General features: G+C 43.9%; 5 protein-coding genes across 5 annotated transcripts in view; 1 reads left to right on the top strand and 4 right to left on the bottom strand.

Annotated features, from left to right (window-relative positions):
* Positions 1-1,522, bottom strand: part of LOC133843256 (RING-box protein 2) — a 29,267-nt gene extending 27,745 nt beyond the window's left edge. Inside the window, exon 1 of the mRNA XM_062276716.1 lies at positions 1,286-1,522. Within this exon, the coding sequence (XP_062132700.1) occupies positions 1,286-1,439 (154 nt within the window). The 5' untranslated portion in view covers positions 1,440-1,522. The remainder of the gene's footprint in view (positions 1-1,285) is intronic.
* LOC133843255 (uncharacterized) overlaps positions 1-6,325 on the bottom strand; it is an 83,733-nt gene extending 77,408 nt beyond the window's left edge. Inside the window, exon 1 of the mRNA XM_062276715.1 lies at positions 6,316-6,325. The gene's annotated coding sequence lies outside the window, so the exon portion shown is untranslated. The remainder of the gene's footprint in view (positions 1-6,315) is intronic.
* On the bottom strand, positions 2,923-3,900 carry LOC133845662 (zinc finger protein 512B). The gene has a single exon (XM_062280169.1). The coding sequence runs from the start codon at positions 3,898-3,900 to the stop codon at positions 2,923-2,925; it is 978 nt and encodes a 325-aa protein (XP_062136153.1).
* Positions 6,326-7,105: 780 nt separating the features above from the next.
* LOC133843254 (proteasome subunit alpha type-5) lies at positions 7,106-8,206 on the top strand. The gene is made up of 3 exons (XM_062276713.1): positions 7,106-7,261; positions 7,323-7,467; positions 7,522-8,206. Exons 2-3 carry the CDS (start codon positions 7,335-7,337, stop codon positions 8,124-8,126), a joined length of 738 nt encoding a protein of 245 aa, XP_062132697.1. The 5' UTR covers positions 7,106-7,261; positions 7,323-7,334; the 3' UTR covers positions 8,127-8,206.
* A 568-nt stretch (positions 8,207-8,774) lies between these two features.
* LOC133843251 (uncharacterized) lies at positions 8,775-16,132 on the bottom strand. The gene is made up of 3 exons (XM_062276707.1): positions 15,882-16,132; positions 15,521-15,678; positions 8,775-14,383 (listed from the first exon to the last, which is right to left on the bottom strand). The coding sequence occupies exons 1-3, from the start codon at positions 15,937-15,939 to the stop codon at positions 9,440-9,442; spliced, it is 5,160 nt and encodes a 1,719-aa protein (XP_062132691.1). The 5' UTR covers positions 15,940-16,132; the 3' UTR covers positions 8,775-9,439.
* Positions 16,133-16,490: the final 358 nt, after the last annotated feature.

Raw genomic sequence — 16,490 nt, 5'->3', positions numbered from 1 at the left:
TGCTTATGAAAACAACATTTCTGGAATAAGCTGGTCAGGCTTTCCCATACCTTAAAAGATTCCCAATTCCGGAACAAGCCGGTCAGATTTTCCTATACCTTCAAAGATTTTATATTATAAACTCTGATTACGCAAAATCACTGGGACTTATTAAGTATATAAAAATACTTGATGTGATAGATAGAACGTAATAAAATAAAAAAATTAATGAGATGATGATAATTTTTTTGCCCATATCAAATAATTAAGCGATTACTAATTTTATAAAAAATATTATTTACAGATTAAAATATAAATGTATTTAATGTAAATATTTATTGTTGCAGTCAAACAAACCGCATTAAATCAGTTTTACTCTGCTGATGTCACCAGATAATAGGTAGTAAAAACTGTGACAGCAAATAGTAAATGTAAAAATAAGGAGACTTTAAACATTAAGGCAATAGAAAGAGAGATAGTGTAGATAAGGGTTGGTAACAAAATATGCATTGAGAAAATATTCAGATTTGACAAAAGACAAGTCAAGGACAAGACATCACACCCCGTCTCTCTACCCTAAACTAAACTCTTTAATCGACTTATGTATATACATACATGCATCTGCTTACTACAGACACATCAATACAGCAGAAAGGAGCGAGAGAGAAAGACAGAGAATGAATGTGCATAAGTGTAGTAGATTTGCACTTCACAGTCTAACAGCCTGTTGACAGTTTTGCTGCTTTCAGTAAACTGTACCCAGCACTTTTGACACTTGAAGCATGGGAATAGTTCAAATGGGAACAGCTTACATGCACAGAAGACAGAAGTGTCTACACGAAAAACCAATGTTATTAAGAATGAATATGTTCTAAAATAACTAAGTTTTTTTATTTATTTAGAATTAATGAGGTTGAAATAGTTTGGAAATCGAAAATTACCACTATATATAGAAATACCACAGACAAACAGGAAGCTAAGAGCTAAGAATCGATCTTGCTTAACTTAAGACCTCTGTGGCTGTATCTACAGTATAAAGTCTAATTCCAAGTTAAGCATTCTAACTTCGCTTCAACTATTAATTAACAATAATAAATACTTGCACGCTTATTGGGCTACGACAAAGTCCTGTAAAAGGATTGCAAGCAGAGTGGCTTAATCAATGAATCTTTGCTCAATCTTTCATCTGTTTGATGAAAATGCTGCAATTAACTGCAGCTCATTTGCCGTTGCAACGCAGTTATGTAGTAATAGTAATAGCAACAATTTTGTAATAATAAACTCTTGGCCAGCAACGGCGACTCACCCATGACTTGAACGCGGCAAATGGCGCAAATGTCGCATTCAACGTCCCAGCTCCACATGGCCACTGCATTCCATTTCTTCAGCGTAAACATTTTCTCCGGCTTACTATCGTCGTTGGGTCTGCTATCCAATGAGTTTTCACCATCGTCGGCCATGATTGCGATATTTCAATTGAAAATTAAAAAAAACACTACAACTTTTGTCTTGCTCAGCAATGTTTTTGTTTACGCCAAGTGAATATTGCGATGCTTCTTCTTGACTGCCAGTAACAGCTATTCTTTGACTGGTCAAAGCGGTAGTTCCACAACTTCCACACGCAAAGTCTTGTGTGAGCTGTGTCACCCTGTGCTTGCAGGCGCGCAATTTGAATGTGCGCTAAATGCTTGTATTGTGTTTTTGTGTTTGCTTTTAACCACATTGTAAACATTTCGCAAGCGAACGCTAACCGCACGATTTGTATTGTTATAGATACAATTTACCATTCTACCAAATCGAGGCCAACAGAATGCGGCGCACTCAAGTTGCAGTTGCAGAGTTGCAAGTTGTTTTCGGCTGCGTCTTCTGCGCGGTTTGTTTACGCTTGGATTGCGCATAAGAAACCAATAAAAACAAAAACAATGAAGCTTAGCTCTTGCCAATATTTTTGCATGCACAGTGCTCAAAATTGTTCAAATGCTTTATGACAGCGAAAAAATTGCGCAAATCTGCAAAATTTGCAATTGGCAAGTGATTGCTTTTGGCCAGCAAAACTGCTTGTAAATTGACGAATCAGTTAGTGAATGGATGAGTGGCGAGTGAGTGAGTGAGTGAGTGTTTGAGTGTGGCTACTTCCTGCAATTATAGTTAGACGTGATGTAATCACAAATCGCGCCTCCGACTCACTTGCATAACTGCTCAACTGGTCAAGAATACACAACAACAGCAACAACAACAGCAACAACGGCAGCAGCTAACTGTTTAACTGGTTTTCTTTTCATTTTCATTTTTCATTTGGAATTGAAATTTTTTTTGTTGGTAGCAGACGAAAGTGTTACGCTCGCTTTCGACCTGGTTGTGCCTCAGTTACTTTTCACTTTCACTCCAATTGCTGCACTCCTTCTTCTCCCCTCGATCTCCCAATTAAAAATCAGCTAACGTTTTTTTTTTGTTGTTTTCAGTGTTTCTTTACCTTATAATTTAAATAAAAAACTCATAATCGGTACAGCTATAACAACGATACTCGTATTATTAAAAAAAGTATAACACATTTGGCTTGAAAACTTTTTTTGCCAACAAAATTAAACGAAAAACACCGTTTTAGCCGATGTTGGGGCTAACGATCGATTTTCGTTTGGTTTTGTTTGGCAAACAGATCTTGTTGTTGGCCAAGTAGCCAAGTTAGTTTTGTCCTCTGACTGGCTACTTGTTCTTGATGTTCTTCTCCTCCTCCTTCTGCTCTGTATCCTCTCCTCCTTGTGTTTATCACCCGTTCAACGTCCAGCTCAACGTTGCGACAAAGATCCTCTGTTAATGTTCTTGTGATGCTCCTTCTTCTTCTTCTTCTTCTCATGTTCTTTTTCTTGTCTCGTTCTTCGTCGTCTTCTTCTTCTTGTTCGTTTCCTCCTTGTGCTCGCTTTCTGTGCTGGCGCCATCTAGCGCTTAGTAGTGTCCGTGGTGGGAATGATGACCATGGTGGTAATCGTGATGTTCTTCGTGGTGTTCGTGGTGCTTGAAGATTGGCACCTCAACATGGTATTTCTCCGGCACGGGAATCTCTTTGTGAATGGGCACCTTCACCTCGGTGTAGACGGGAATGGGCTTCTCGATGGGCACCTTAACCTCATAGGGCACTGGCTTCTCGACGGTGTAGGGCACCTTCTTCTCCACGGTGTAGGGTTGTGGTACGGGAATCTTAACGTGCACGGGATATGGTTTCTCTACCTCCACCTTGTAGGGCTTGTCGACGGGCACTTTCACCTCATAGGGCACCTTCTTTTCGACAACGACCGTGTAGGGTTTCTCGACCTCCACATCGTAGGGTTTCTCGACTTCAACGGGATAGGGTTTCTCCACCTCAACCTTGACCTCATAGGGCACCTTCTTGATGACTTCGTAGGGCTTGGGCACGGGCACTTCCACTTTAACCTCATGTGGCACCTTCTTGATCACTTCGTAGGGCTGTGGCACGGGCACCTTGACCTCATAGGGGATTTTCTTGATGACCTCATATGGTTCTGGGACGGGCACTTTCACCTCGTATGGCTTATCGACGGGCACCTTCACTTCATATGGGACTTTCTTTTCCACAATGTAGGGTTTGGGCACATGGACGGGCACTTTGACGTATTCCTTCACAACCACCGGATATTTCTTCTCCACAATGTAGGGTTGGGGTACATCCACTTTCACCTCATAGGGGATCTTCTTCTCGACGGTGTAGGGCACATGTTTGGTCACTGTGTAGGGCACTGGCACTTTCTTCTCAATTGTCACGGTCTTGATGTGCTCATGGTGATGGTGACCATGATAGTCGCCCAGATGGAGACCACGCTTCTCCACGTTCTTGCTCTCTTCAGCGGCAGCGGCAGCGGCAGCTGGAGCGGCGGCTTTATCATCGATGGCAGCACAATGGGCCATTGCCAAGCACACGGCGAGACAAGGAATTACGAACTGCAAGAAAAAGGATAACGAACGAAACGGTTAAATTTACAATCCACACACAATATCCAAAGGCAGCGATAGTAGTAGATGATCGATGATAGTTATCGATCGATTGTTCACAATTACCATTCGCATTGTTGAGCTGTTGCTTTGACGTCTCACGAGGAAAACAATTACTCCACAATAAACTGTGTTATACCAATAACGAGATCCAAGCTGGTACTGATTCGTTGAGTCGCTGCACTCGGCTTTTATACACCAAAAAATTGGTCTATCGCAACGCAATTCACCAAATCGCCTCCCTCCTCCTCTTCGCTCTCTTGCGCTCTTACTCTTGCACACAGCAAAGCTCCACGGCTGCGCAGCGACTGCGACTGCGACTGCGCGGCTGGCACATTCGCAACTTGTTGTTGTTATTGCTGGTGTTGTTGTGGATGTGGCTTAGTAATGAAATGTTGAGGAACAGAGTAGTGTTATATGAGCAACTCGTTTCTCATTTCGACGACAGCACTGCAACTGTTTGGACAAGGGGAAGGGGTGTGGGACAACAGTCAAACTGTTGCAGGAGCATGCTGCAGTTGCAGGCAGGCATATGGCAAGGTAATCGGGTCGTTATCCTATAAACAATAGCTAGGAAATTGTTACAGAGACCCACAAAAACCGAAAACCAAACAAACAAATAAGAAAACGAGAAAAAAAAGCTCACACATTTCCATATGCAGCGCATGCTTTGATTTTGTGTGTTGTGATAAACACAATTGCGGCAACGAAACGTTTCAGATTACCAACGTTAAAGACATTATTATTATTATTGGGGGGCTTTACATAATGCAACTTAAGCCAGACAGACATTGACATCCCCCGCCAAAAGCTTTGGTTCCGTTTTCATGTTGTTGTTGTTGCTGCTGCTTTTTTTGAGCCTGATTGTGCTACCTTGCAAAAGATATGTGATATGACAATGTTGGCGGGGATTATGTAAATTAATGCTGATATTGACTGTGCCGCAAACATTGTTGACATGTTGTGTATGATATATGTGGCAAAAACAATAAGAAGGTTAACACACACACATGCACACATACAATGTATGCGTTTTTGCCTTTTACATGCGTAAATGGCAGTCTCAAATTGCAGAGACCTATCATATTTATTGTGCGTTATCCCATTTTACGGTCGCTGCAAATGAAAGGCATTGTTATCGATAACAATATAACGCTCGTTTGCATTTGTGTCATAGCATTGAGCTTTCAAACGATTGTCAGCTGTTGTTCTTGCACAAAGAGTCAAAGGTTAGAGCAGCGCACAATAGAAAGACCAACAATACTTGTGTAAATTTACAGCTGTCTGCTTTGGCTTGTGTGTGTGTGTGTGTTTGCATGTTCGTATAGCCCAAAAGCAACGATTTTGCTGCCACATTTCACTCAAATTGGTCGAAAGATTTCGAATTGAGTCGATGTGGCATGATCATGATTACAGCCTGTAGGAGCTAAGAGCGTGACTGTAAATACATACATATATACACGCACATATACATATGCACATTGTACATACATATGTACATACATGCATGTGATTTTAGTGTCTGTGGCTGCGCTTTGTGCAATCATAGTCATTAAAATTGAATACGTAGCTCACAGTTGGCTATTTAAAAGCGAACATACACTAACGGCTGCTACTTATTACTGTGCGTTTTAAACTAAACCAAAAATCCAAATTAAACAAAGCTACACTCACATGTTTATAAAGACATTCACATTCGCATTCCCATATGTGTGTGCGTGTGTGTGTCTAAGCTCTCTAGCTGGCATGTGCCATTAGCAATGCATTAAACAACAATAAAAATACAACAACCACGGACAAAAATACATACAAAATTTTCGTACCGCTTCGTACAGTTTTGAAAACTCGCCGCGCAGACGCGGAAGACGCAGACGACGCGGTCTGGGAAAGATAGACGTTAACTGGCTGGCTAGTGGAGCAGGGAAGAGTTTGGGGTGGGGAGGTGTCGGCAAGCAAAAGCAAAAGCAATGCATAGAGCATTTACATGCCTATTCTATTTCATAACGCAAGACAAGCGTTGAATTTCGCGCACTAATTGCCCATTATTGCGCTTACAGAGCCACTTACAATTATGTTAGAGTCGCCACTAATTCGATATTACAATTCTTGGTGCCACACACTACCCACTAACAATGCTCATTATGAATGCAACAACGACTTACAACAGTTGTTAACAAGCTCATTTGAACTCGCCGCACATACACACACACACTCACACACATACATCGAAATATTGCCATTCGTGCTTTGGTCAATGACCTTCGTGTGCGTGTTGTGAGTCTGTGTTGCGTTTGTAATTTTGTTTTTTTAGATTTTGGGGGCAAAGTGAACCCTCTTTCTTTTTTTCCTCTTGTTTTGGAAAAGCCAGCATCAAATGGTAAGAGAATGGTATGATGATGTGTATAATATTAACCCTGACCTAGTAATTAGTTTTCTTATTTTGCAGCAATAAATCATTAATTGCTGCTATTTAATTTGACTAAGAGATTGTCTAGCCCTTTTTCGCTGGAGCCAAAATTTAAGTGGAATTCGTTGTGAGCGTTTTCTTGTTTTTAGTGTCAGTAAATCAGTCGTAAACGTTCATAATGCTCAAAACTTGGTAAACCAAACAGATTGTGCAATATTTTTGTGACAAGTCCTTGGAAACAATGCAAACAATTCGGAAGCATTCACATATGATCCATTTATTATCCAATATTTAAGCATGAAATGTATAAAATTGTATAAAAAACGATTGTTTCATTTTTTTATTTTATTATTTCATTATTTAGTAGATTTCATTCTATTTATAATATTTATTGATTCAAGATAGTTTCTAGTCTAGCTGAAAATTAACAACAACTTCTAATTGTTGCGGGCAAAAACCGTTTCACACAGTGTGCCCAGATTGCAGACGCACGCTCGGCAACTCGCTTTACAACACTATCGCTTTTCGGTTGTGGCTGTCAGCTAGGAATGGAGAAACATCGATGTATGCTGACACCGGTTGTTAATAATAATTTAATAGGAAAAAACAATATAGCATCAAAAGATTTGAAAATAATAAAAAAATTTACACAATACAACACAATAGAGCGAAATACTCCCACAAGTGGTAATAAAAATGGTTTAACTCGATGTTCGAATAGGATGTTAGTAAAATCGATAACCTAATAATGTCATCGATGTTTCTCCACCACTGCTGTCAGTTTTATACGCAAGTCATTTTGGCATCAGAGTCATTGCGGCATTTGGAACTTGATTTGTTTTTTGTTTAATACGAGACTTTTGCACAACAGTAAGTGTTTTAAGTTTAATTTATGAAACTAAACTTTAAACAGCAATTTGTTAACCCGCAGGAAACTACAGCTATGTTTATGACACGCTCTGAATACGATCGCGGTGTAAACACCTTCTCACCCGAGGGCCGCCTCTTCCAGGTGGAGTACGCCATTGAAGCAATCAAACTTGGCTCCACTGCCATCGGCATTTGCACAAACGATAGTAAGTTAAATTTTGTTATATATGAAAGTTATTTAATTGTAAATTAATGTCTAGGTGTTGTCTTGGCTGTGGAAAAGCGCATCACATCGCCGCTGATGGTGCCAAAGACGGTCGAAAAGATTGTCAAAGTAGATGAGCATATTGGCTGCGCCACCTCAGGTCTGATGGCTGATGCACGCACATTGATTGAGCGTGCACGCGTCGAATGCCAGAATCATTGGTTCGTCTACAACGAGGCCATGACTGTGGAGTCTTGTGCCCAGGCCGTTTCCACATTGGCCATACAGTTTGGTGATAGTGGCGATAGTGATGGCGCCTCTGCCATGAGTCGGCCCTTCGGCGTGGCCATTCTCTTTGCCGGCATTGAGGAGGGCAAACCTCAGCTGTGGCACATGGATCCCTCGGGCACCTACATTCGCTACTGCGCCAAGGCAATTGGCTCGGGCAGTGAGGGCGCCCAACAGAACTTGCAGGACAAATACACACCCGAGATGACTGTGAAGGATGCCATCGATCTGTGCTTAAACACACTAAAGCAGGTCATGGAGGAGAAACTGAATGAGACCAATGTTGAACTGATGACCATGACATTGGAGAAGAAAGAATTCACCATGCTTGGCGAAGAAGAGGTGAAGAAACTGATTGAGGAACTGGCGTAAACGCATCTCATTTGGCACATTGAATGCATTTTGATTTAAACCGTATATAATGTGAATAAAGGGATTATAAATCGATGGAATTACAGATTAGAAATTACAGTAACAGAAAATTTCGTAAACTCTAAATGGAAATTGGAGAGAAATAAGTATAGAATGTGTGTTTTATCTTTGGGGAATATTCCAGCAAATGAAAATTTAAAATTTCTTGAACATTAACAACTCAATTTGAATACTTGGAATAAGATGAAGATTTTGGTGATTCTCTTTTTAAATTACAGAATTTAATAGAAACTTCAAATCCATTTATAAAGAGATTATAAATCGATGAAATAACAGATTAGAAATTATAGTGACAGCAAATCTCGCAAACTCTAAATAGAAGTTGGAGAGAAATATTTATCTTTAGGGAAGATTCAAACAAATTAAATTTTAAAATGGAATATTTGCAATCTTGAATTTGTTAAATAGGGTGAATATTATTTTGGTTTACCTTTTTTAAATTGCATATAAAAGATACAGAATTTGGTATAAACATAGAATTTTAACTTACAAGTTATCCTAAGACATCTTTTACAGCTTTCAAAGGTCCAAACTCAAAGGAAAACTTGTACCAAATTTTTGCCAAGCATTAAAAAAAGAAAAGTTGTTTATAATTATATACAGTTGACTTTATTTATACTGATTTCATTGATGTTGTGCATACTCACTAAAAACATTAGACATGAACTGTTGAGCAAAATCAAACAGCTTCGATTAACTTGGTTAATCTCATTACAAAGGCAAATCATAAAGAATTCTCACTACAATTATTTACGATTACAATTACAATTACGATAATTAATTATTTGTTCACTCTACTTCTTAATTTCGATGCACAGACTTGATTGTAGCTTTTCATCTTCAATGTGTGTGGGTTTAATATAGTATCCATAATAGTAATAATAATAATATAATATGTATAAAAATTTACCTAAAACCAAAACGATCGTAATGCAAATTAAGGCGCATATGCATAAATCTAAATATCGTATATCGTATATATATATATATTTATATATGTGTGTGTATAAAGAAGATAATAATATAATATATATGTGGATATGGATATGGATAGGGCGAGTAATAATAGAAAAAGGAGCTAAGGATTGCAGTTGTTGTTGTTTTTGTTTGAAGGGGAAGACGAAGACGAACAAAATTGCATATATTCCTATATCAATACGAGTATATATATATATATATCTATAGATCTATATATTTGTATATAATGTATATATATATATTATATAGAGCATTCACAATCGTTTACATCACACCTAGGTTTGATGTTCGCCGCCACTGGGACTGCTATTGGTGTTGTTGGTGTTGCTGTTATTGTTATTGTTGCCGCTGCCGCTGCCATTGCTGCTGCTGCTGGTGTTGTTGTTGCGCAGCATGAGCCGCGACAGACTCGTGTTTGGTTCGCTGAGCGAATAGATTTCCGGCTCAAAGACCGGCGGACACTCCATGTTCGGATAATCCGGTGTCGCTGCCTTCGAATCCAGCGAATTGGTGTTGCTAACTTTTGGTGTTGCTGGTTCATCCGCCTTGTCAGCAACTGCTGTTGTTGCTGCTGCTGTTGTTCCCGCTGCTGCTGTTGCTGCTGTGGGTGGCGGCGGCGCTGGCGGCAACGGTGGCTGCAGCGCCTCCGATGCACACAGATTGGTGTTGGCAACTGGAGCAGCAGCAACAGCAGCCGCAGATGTTGCTGATGTCGACGAGCGATAGCTGCGCTGACTGTGCTGTGTGGGAAAGATGACCTGCGAGAAGATCTCCTGATCGCAATCCGCCTCCAACTCAGCGCTGTTTGGCGGCTGCTGTTGCTGTTGCTGCTGCAACAACTGATGATGATGGTGATGGTGTTGCAACTGTTGCTGTTGCTGCTGCTGCTGGTGATGATGATGACCGAAGAGCGTGCGATGCAGCACCGGCGAGCCCATGAAACGATTCTCCTTGGCGGGACGCGTCGGCGTCGCATGCGCTCCCGACGTGGACGAGCTGAGCGAGAGTTTGCTAAAAATGGGCGCCGAATTCTTGCGCTGAGCATCGTACTTGCCGCCCACCAGCTTCTCGCCCAGATCCTGATTGTAGGTCTGACTCTTCTTGATGTTGCTGCTGCTGCTGTTGTTGCTGCCACCGCCAGCCAAATGGCCGCCAATCGCACTGCTCGTCATGTGGCTGCTGGCGTCGAGGGCATGATTCGATTTGGATTTCTTGTTGAGCGGCAGCGTCATTGTGACTGAGGCAAATGGAAACTTGCGATCGCTGCCGCTGCTGTTGGATTTGCTTTTGCTCTTCTTGTTGCTGCCGCTGCCACTTGTCATGCTGCTGCTGCTGGTCAAGCTGCTCGCCTCGGCATCGTGATGATTCTTCGATTTCTTGTGCAGAAAACTCGACAAATGCTGCGGACGCAAAAAGTAACGCGATCGCGAACCTTGCGAATGTTTCTCCTTCTCCTTGTCCTTCTCCTGTTGCTGCTTCTCGTGTTGCTGCAAATGTTGCTGTTGCTGCTGCTGCAATTGCAGTTGCTTATCCAGCTGTTGCAGTTGCAACTGCTTCTCGAATTCGCTGCAACTCGATTGCCGTGAGACGCTCACATTGTTGTTGCTGCTAGCGGGCTCATCGCCAAAGATCAGCTCGTAGCCAAAGTCACGCAACTTCTGACCCTCCTTGGTGCGTGTGCGCTTGATGCTCTCGTCATCCGGCTTAAAGCTAAACTCATAGTCCGGTGTCTTCGGCAGACTCAAGCTCTGTATCTTGGCGGGCTTCTCCCCATTGCTGCCGTTGCCATTGCCGCCCGCTGCCTTCGCTGTGGACGCTGACGAGGAGGACATGGTGGTCACCGTCTGCTGGCTGGCATTCGAATCGTTGCGCATGTGCTGACGCTGATGCTTCTCAATGCCCAGATGCACACGATTGTTGTACATCTCCTGGGATTCCTCGAGTTGCTTTCGCAACATCAGATCCTTGAGGGTCATGTAACCCTGAATGTTGTTGGGCTGATGATGTGCATCACCCAAATTCCCATCTCCGCCAGCGCCGCCGCTCTTCTTGGTCATGAACGAGGATTTGGTGTGCGAGTGATGATACTCAAACACCTCCAGATTGGGATTCGAGGCGTGCAAATAATGATACGGCACTTTCTTCAAGCTCGACTTGCTGCTCGGGCTTTGACTCTGGCTGGGACTTGGACTCGGACTGGGGCTGGGACTGTTGCTCTCCTCGAAGCTTGGCTGCTGCTGCAGCGAGCTAATTGTGGGCGCCGGTGAATTCGGTGGCCCCAAGCTCGCTGACGTTGTACTCACTACCGAACTTCGACTCGAGCTGCGCGACAATTTGCGTGGCAAGGTTGCCGGCGCCTGCGATGGTGGTTGCTGTTGCAGCTGTTGGGGTTGGGGTGGCGTCAATGTGGTGGGCGGCTGGGCGGGATCATGATAACCAGGCGTATTGGCGCCAATCTGTATGCCACAACTACCGCCTGGCACTTTGCGAAACGTTTGAAAATTGGCCGTCGGCACGGGAATATCACTGGAACTCGATTTGGCGACATTGCTCTTGAAGGTGCCCATCGTGAATTTGCGCAACGAGTCGAAGACGCGACGATCTTGCTTCAGACTGTTGCTGCTGCTCAAACTGCTCGTCGGCGTGTGGCTGCTGGTGTTGTTGCTGCCGCTGCTGTTGGCCAACAGCGTGGCAATCACATCCTTCGATGCCTGCGGCGATGGTGTGCATAGATTGGTGCTGACCAGCGCATCATTCTCCTCCTCGCCGGAGCTCTCGTTCTCCGAGTACAGATCCTTGGCGGTGCACGCATCGCTGCTCACCGCCGGCAACTTGAGCGAAGCGATGCGCAAGAACTCGACCCATTGATTCAGTGCATCCAACGATTCGGCAGCAAAGTAAAAACTCTTCGCCGTGTGATACACCTTGAAGGCATGCGGCTTCGAGTGCACCTCCTTGGCCAGGGACACAGTGAAGCCGGGCAGAAAGATGACCAGACTAGCGCTGCTGCTCTGCTTGCTGCGAAAGCCATAGAGTATGGTGTCCAGCATCACGAAATAGATGCGTGCCCAGTAGGTGACGCCGCGAAGATTCTTGGTGCGGCGATAGAGATGACCCTGAATGTCACCAGTGCCCAGCAGCTTGAGATTGGTGTTGCGCCGCTTGGCCATCAGGCTGTGTTTCTTCTTGAGCGTCAGCGTTCGGGTTTTGCTGGGCGTGAGCAGCTCGCTAATCTCCTGCGGCTGCTCCACGGAGGACAACTGTTGCTGCTGTTGTTGTTGTTGCTGCTGTTGTTGTTGCTGCAGTTGCTGCTGCTGTTGTTGCAGCTGCAGCTGCTGTGGCTGCATGCTCGCTGGCTTGGGTGGCGGCGGCGGCACCACAGGCGGTGTCAGTTCACGTTGCTTGCGTGGACGCGGCGGCGGCGCTGGAGGCGTCACCAGCAAAAACTCCTTGCGCGGTTCTATCGCTGGCGGTGGCGGTGGAGGCGGCGTGTCCGACTCCTCCTCGCCTGAATTGTCGTACGCCGGCGTGCTGTGACTTTTATCCAATCGTCCGCGGCGATTCTGTTGCTGCAACAGTTGCTGCTGCTGCTGGTGTATCAGCGATGAATTGATGGCCTCCGCCAGCGGCGGCGTTTCACGTGTGGCCAACTCGATGGCCTGGAGCAGCTCGACGGTGGTGCTCGTTTCATTGGCACAGCTGCGCAACGTTTCGAGCGCATCCTCGTCGCCCTCGTCGGCAAAGGGAATCGGCTCGAATGTCTCCAGTATGGTGTTCTCCACATTGCACGTAAACTTCTCGTTCTTCACCACATAATCCTCGACCTTCATGTGCGCATCGAAGCGCACCACCTTGCTCACTCCCGGCTTGTAGCGTTCGAGTTGCTGCAGCTGCTGCTGCGACTCCAGACCCGCCTCCGTCAGCTGCTTCAGTTTGCGCGCCTCGTTGACCAAACGCTTGGCGGTGTCAGCGCTATCCGCCAGACCAATGCACGTGGTGGGACGTGGGGTAATCTCCAAGCCGTAACCAAACGATATCGACTTGTCGCGTATGCTGGGCGAGCCAGGATCACAGTTGGCAGCGCCGCCAACGCCAGCGCCACCAGGTTTCCGCTCGTGCCACGACGGTATCACCAGATGCGGATGCTTCAGGCTAAGGAATTCATCGCCACAGATCGTGTGACGACGTTGGAGCAACGCACGCGGCTTGGGGTAATACAGACGCATCTCGCGGCTGGCCGACTTGGGATCCGTGGGCGTGGGTATATCACTGCAGCTGGAATCCGAATCGGAGCCCGCATGCGATTGCACCGCCTGCTCGGCCTGCTCCACCAGTTGTTGCCGCTGTCGCTGACGCGCCAATTCACGCTCTCGTTCTCTCTCCTTTTGCTCCTGCTCGGGCAGCGTATCGCCCGCCTTGTCGGCCACGTTCAGAGGCGTCTTTGTCGTTGCCGTCTCCAGGGTAAGGAAAGCGGGACGTGTGCTGGGACTGGGCAAATTGTCGGCCCAACGATTCATGTTGCGCTTTTTGCTGGGCAGACGATATGGCTGCATATAGATCTGGCCATACATCTTAGTGTGCTTGGGTCGCTTCTTCACCGTCAGCACCACGTCGGGCAACGCTTCACGCAGATGCTGCAGCACCGTCTTGCGTTGCCATCCGACCACAGTCTGATAATTGATCTGGACAATCTCGTCGCCATCCTCGATCTTGCCCGAATTGTGCGCTGGCGAATTGTATTTAATGTCCGTCACTCGATGTATGCCATTGTCGCTGGACTCGATGTTGAATCCCAGATCCGATTCACGCTTCTTCAGCGTCACCAGATTCAGCGATGCCGGCTGCAGCACCATTGGATCCGATATGTCCTGTATTATGAAATTCGCCAAACGTTCCAAGCGCACCGCAGCCGCTTTGATCTGCGCCACGGGATTTTCAACGAAGCGATCACGATGCGCTACCGTCGCCAGCTCGAGACCACATCGCAACACATTGCCACAGTACTCGCGGTACATGTCCTGACTGCGAAATGGCGAACCCTTCAGGTTGCCAATCAACGGCTTCACCGTCGCTATCGTCCGCGAAATGTCGTGCAGCGTTCGTGTGTCGATCTTGGTGCTGTCCGGATGATTCTTGGCCAGCTCGCGATGCAGATTGCGGGCAGCGGTGCCCACATGGAGAGCCATGAACTGCAGGTTGTCGTTCTTGAGGTGATAGTGCTGAAAGTAACAACAATTAGAAGGGGAATTCACTTGGATTTAAATGTTTACTCCAGCGGCAATTGAAATTGTACAATTTACTAATGCAATCTTTTACGAATCGTAACAAATTTGTATGCGTTGTAAATTTTGCTTAGAATTTGCAGCCTTCTAGCTACTACCGCTTGTTAGTTTTTTTTAGTAATCAGTAAACAGCCTTATACCGAAACTTTGACTTCTTGGAGAAATTGGAGAAAAGCTGTTGCAATTCCAAAAAGAATTATTATTATGATATGTACAAATTTCAGCCTTCTAGCTTCTACAGTTTAGACTGCGGGACAAGAATTCAATATACCAGTAAATAGATCAGTGAAGGAGATTAATAGGACTACCCTTTATACAACTTGCAGCCTTTTAGCTTCTACCGATTATATAATGATAAATCAGTCAGTCATTTTTACCCTAACTTTGAGTTCTTGTTTAAACAGCTCTTCACGGGCAATTAAAGAAAAAGAAATAATTGAAGATAAGATATGTGAAATTATCAGCCTTCTAGCTTCTACAGTTTAGACTGTGGGAGAATAAATCAGACTGTATGTAAAGAAGATTGATAGGACTACGCTATATACGACTTACAGCCTTCTAGCTCCTACCGCTGTACGTCAATAAATTTAATAATTGCACATAAATTTGTATGTCTAAACTATGCTTCCTCAATTTGTAGCTGACATTTAGCTTCCCAAGAAATTGCATATGAAAGTAAAGCTATTTAAAAATGTACAGCCTTCTAACTTCAACCGTTTACTCCGAGCAATGATAACTAAGGCAGTCATTAGTCAGTGAAAAAATATGATAGTGTGGCTTTGTGTAAGATTTAAAGTTTGTCCGCTCCTCGTCGAAGTACCAAACAAACTAACTCCTAACTCCAACCGTTTTAATTTAGATAGTTCTTTCAATAGTAAGAATTGCTAACAAATCCTTCACCTTTGTGCCTCTATATTAAAGCTGTCAAATTTTAAGCCTTCTAAATTCTACCGTTTGTAGTATGCACAAAGATAATCCACTCAGTCAACAAGTCAGTGGAAACAAATTTAGTATACGCATATTTCTTAATTGCTGTTAGTAAATGGATTTTGTACACTGTCACTTGACACTCACAAAATTTCGCAGATTCTCGACGGCCTCAAGGACAATCTCCTGATGGCCAATGGCCTCCATGCCCAAGTTTTCCAGCTCATAGGGCCGTATATTGAGCAGGGCACGTCCTCCGATTTCATGTTTTGAAAATTCGTAGCCAGCCATGGACTCGTCGAGACCTTTTTTGAGAAACAACAAAAAACAAATTACACATAATTAGCCATTATGCATTTTGCTGTGGCACTCGAAAGTTGCTTGTGAAAGGAATGTTGTTGTTGTTGTTTTGCTGCTAGTACTGTTGATGTTGTTGTTCTTGTTGTTGGGTGGCTGCTGCTGCTGCACTTTTCCTTGACCTGTTAACGAGAAGAGATTTTTAATTTACCTCTTATCCAGTCTGTAACTTGGTCGGGCGTCCATTCTGCTATGTTTATATAGGCCATCCTAATTGAAAGAAAACAGCTATGCACGCATCTACTCCATTTTTCATTAGCAGTAACACAACATAAACAATTGATTAAAATAAAAAAAGAGTTTTTGTACAGGGCAGGGCTGGCGAAACAAAAGTTATCTGATACTGTTCATTTTCAACTCGCGAACTGCAGTGAGTCATTTGCATTGACCCCATGAACCAGTAAGTAACAAGTGATTTTCCATGCAGCTCACAAATATAGCATTTTTTAATTACACTATATTTCAAAAAAACTTAACGGCGTTATTTGCATTTATGTGCATGTATTATCTTAACAATTCACATTTTAAATGCCAAACAATGCAATTTGTTTTTATGAATCAAACGAATCTTAACAGCATCACATTCTGTTAAGCGCTAACAGAGAAGCAACAGTTTCGTTCATTGAACAAATTCAACTAGTTTAGTGCGTTCATACAATCGAACTGGCGACCTTATCGAAACAATGAGTGATGATAAAAAGACTAGGGGTAGCAGCAATGATTTTAAAAATAATTTAAATTCTAAATAGATATTTCAGAA

Source organism: Drosophila sulfurigaster, chromosome 3 (assembly GCF_023558435.1).
Source record: "Drosophila sulfurigaster albostrigata strain 15112-1811.04 chromosome 3, ASM2355843v2, whole genome shotgun sequence".
NCBI lineage: Eukaryota > Metazoa > Arthropoda > Insecta > Diptera > Drosophilidae > Drosophila > Drosophila sulfurigaster.
The sequence above is the reverse complement of the archived record's forward strand: the minus strand, read 5'-3'. Positions and strand labels throughout refer to the sequence as shown.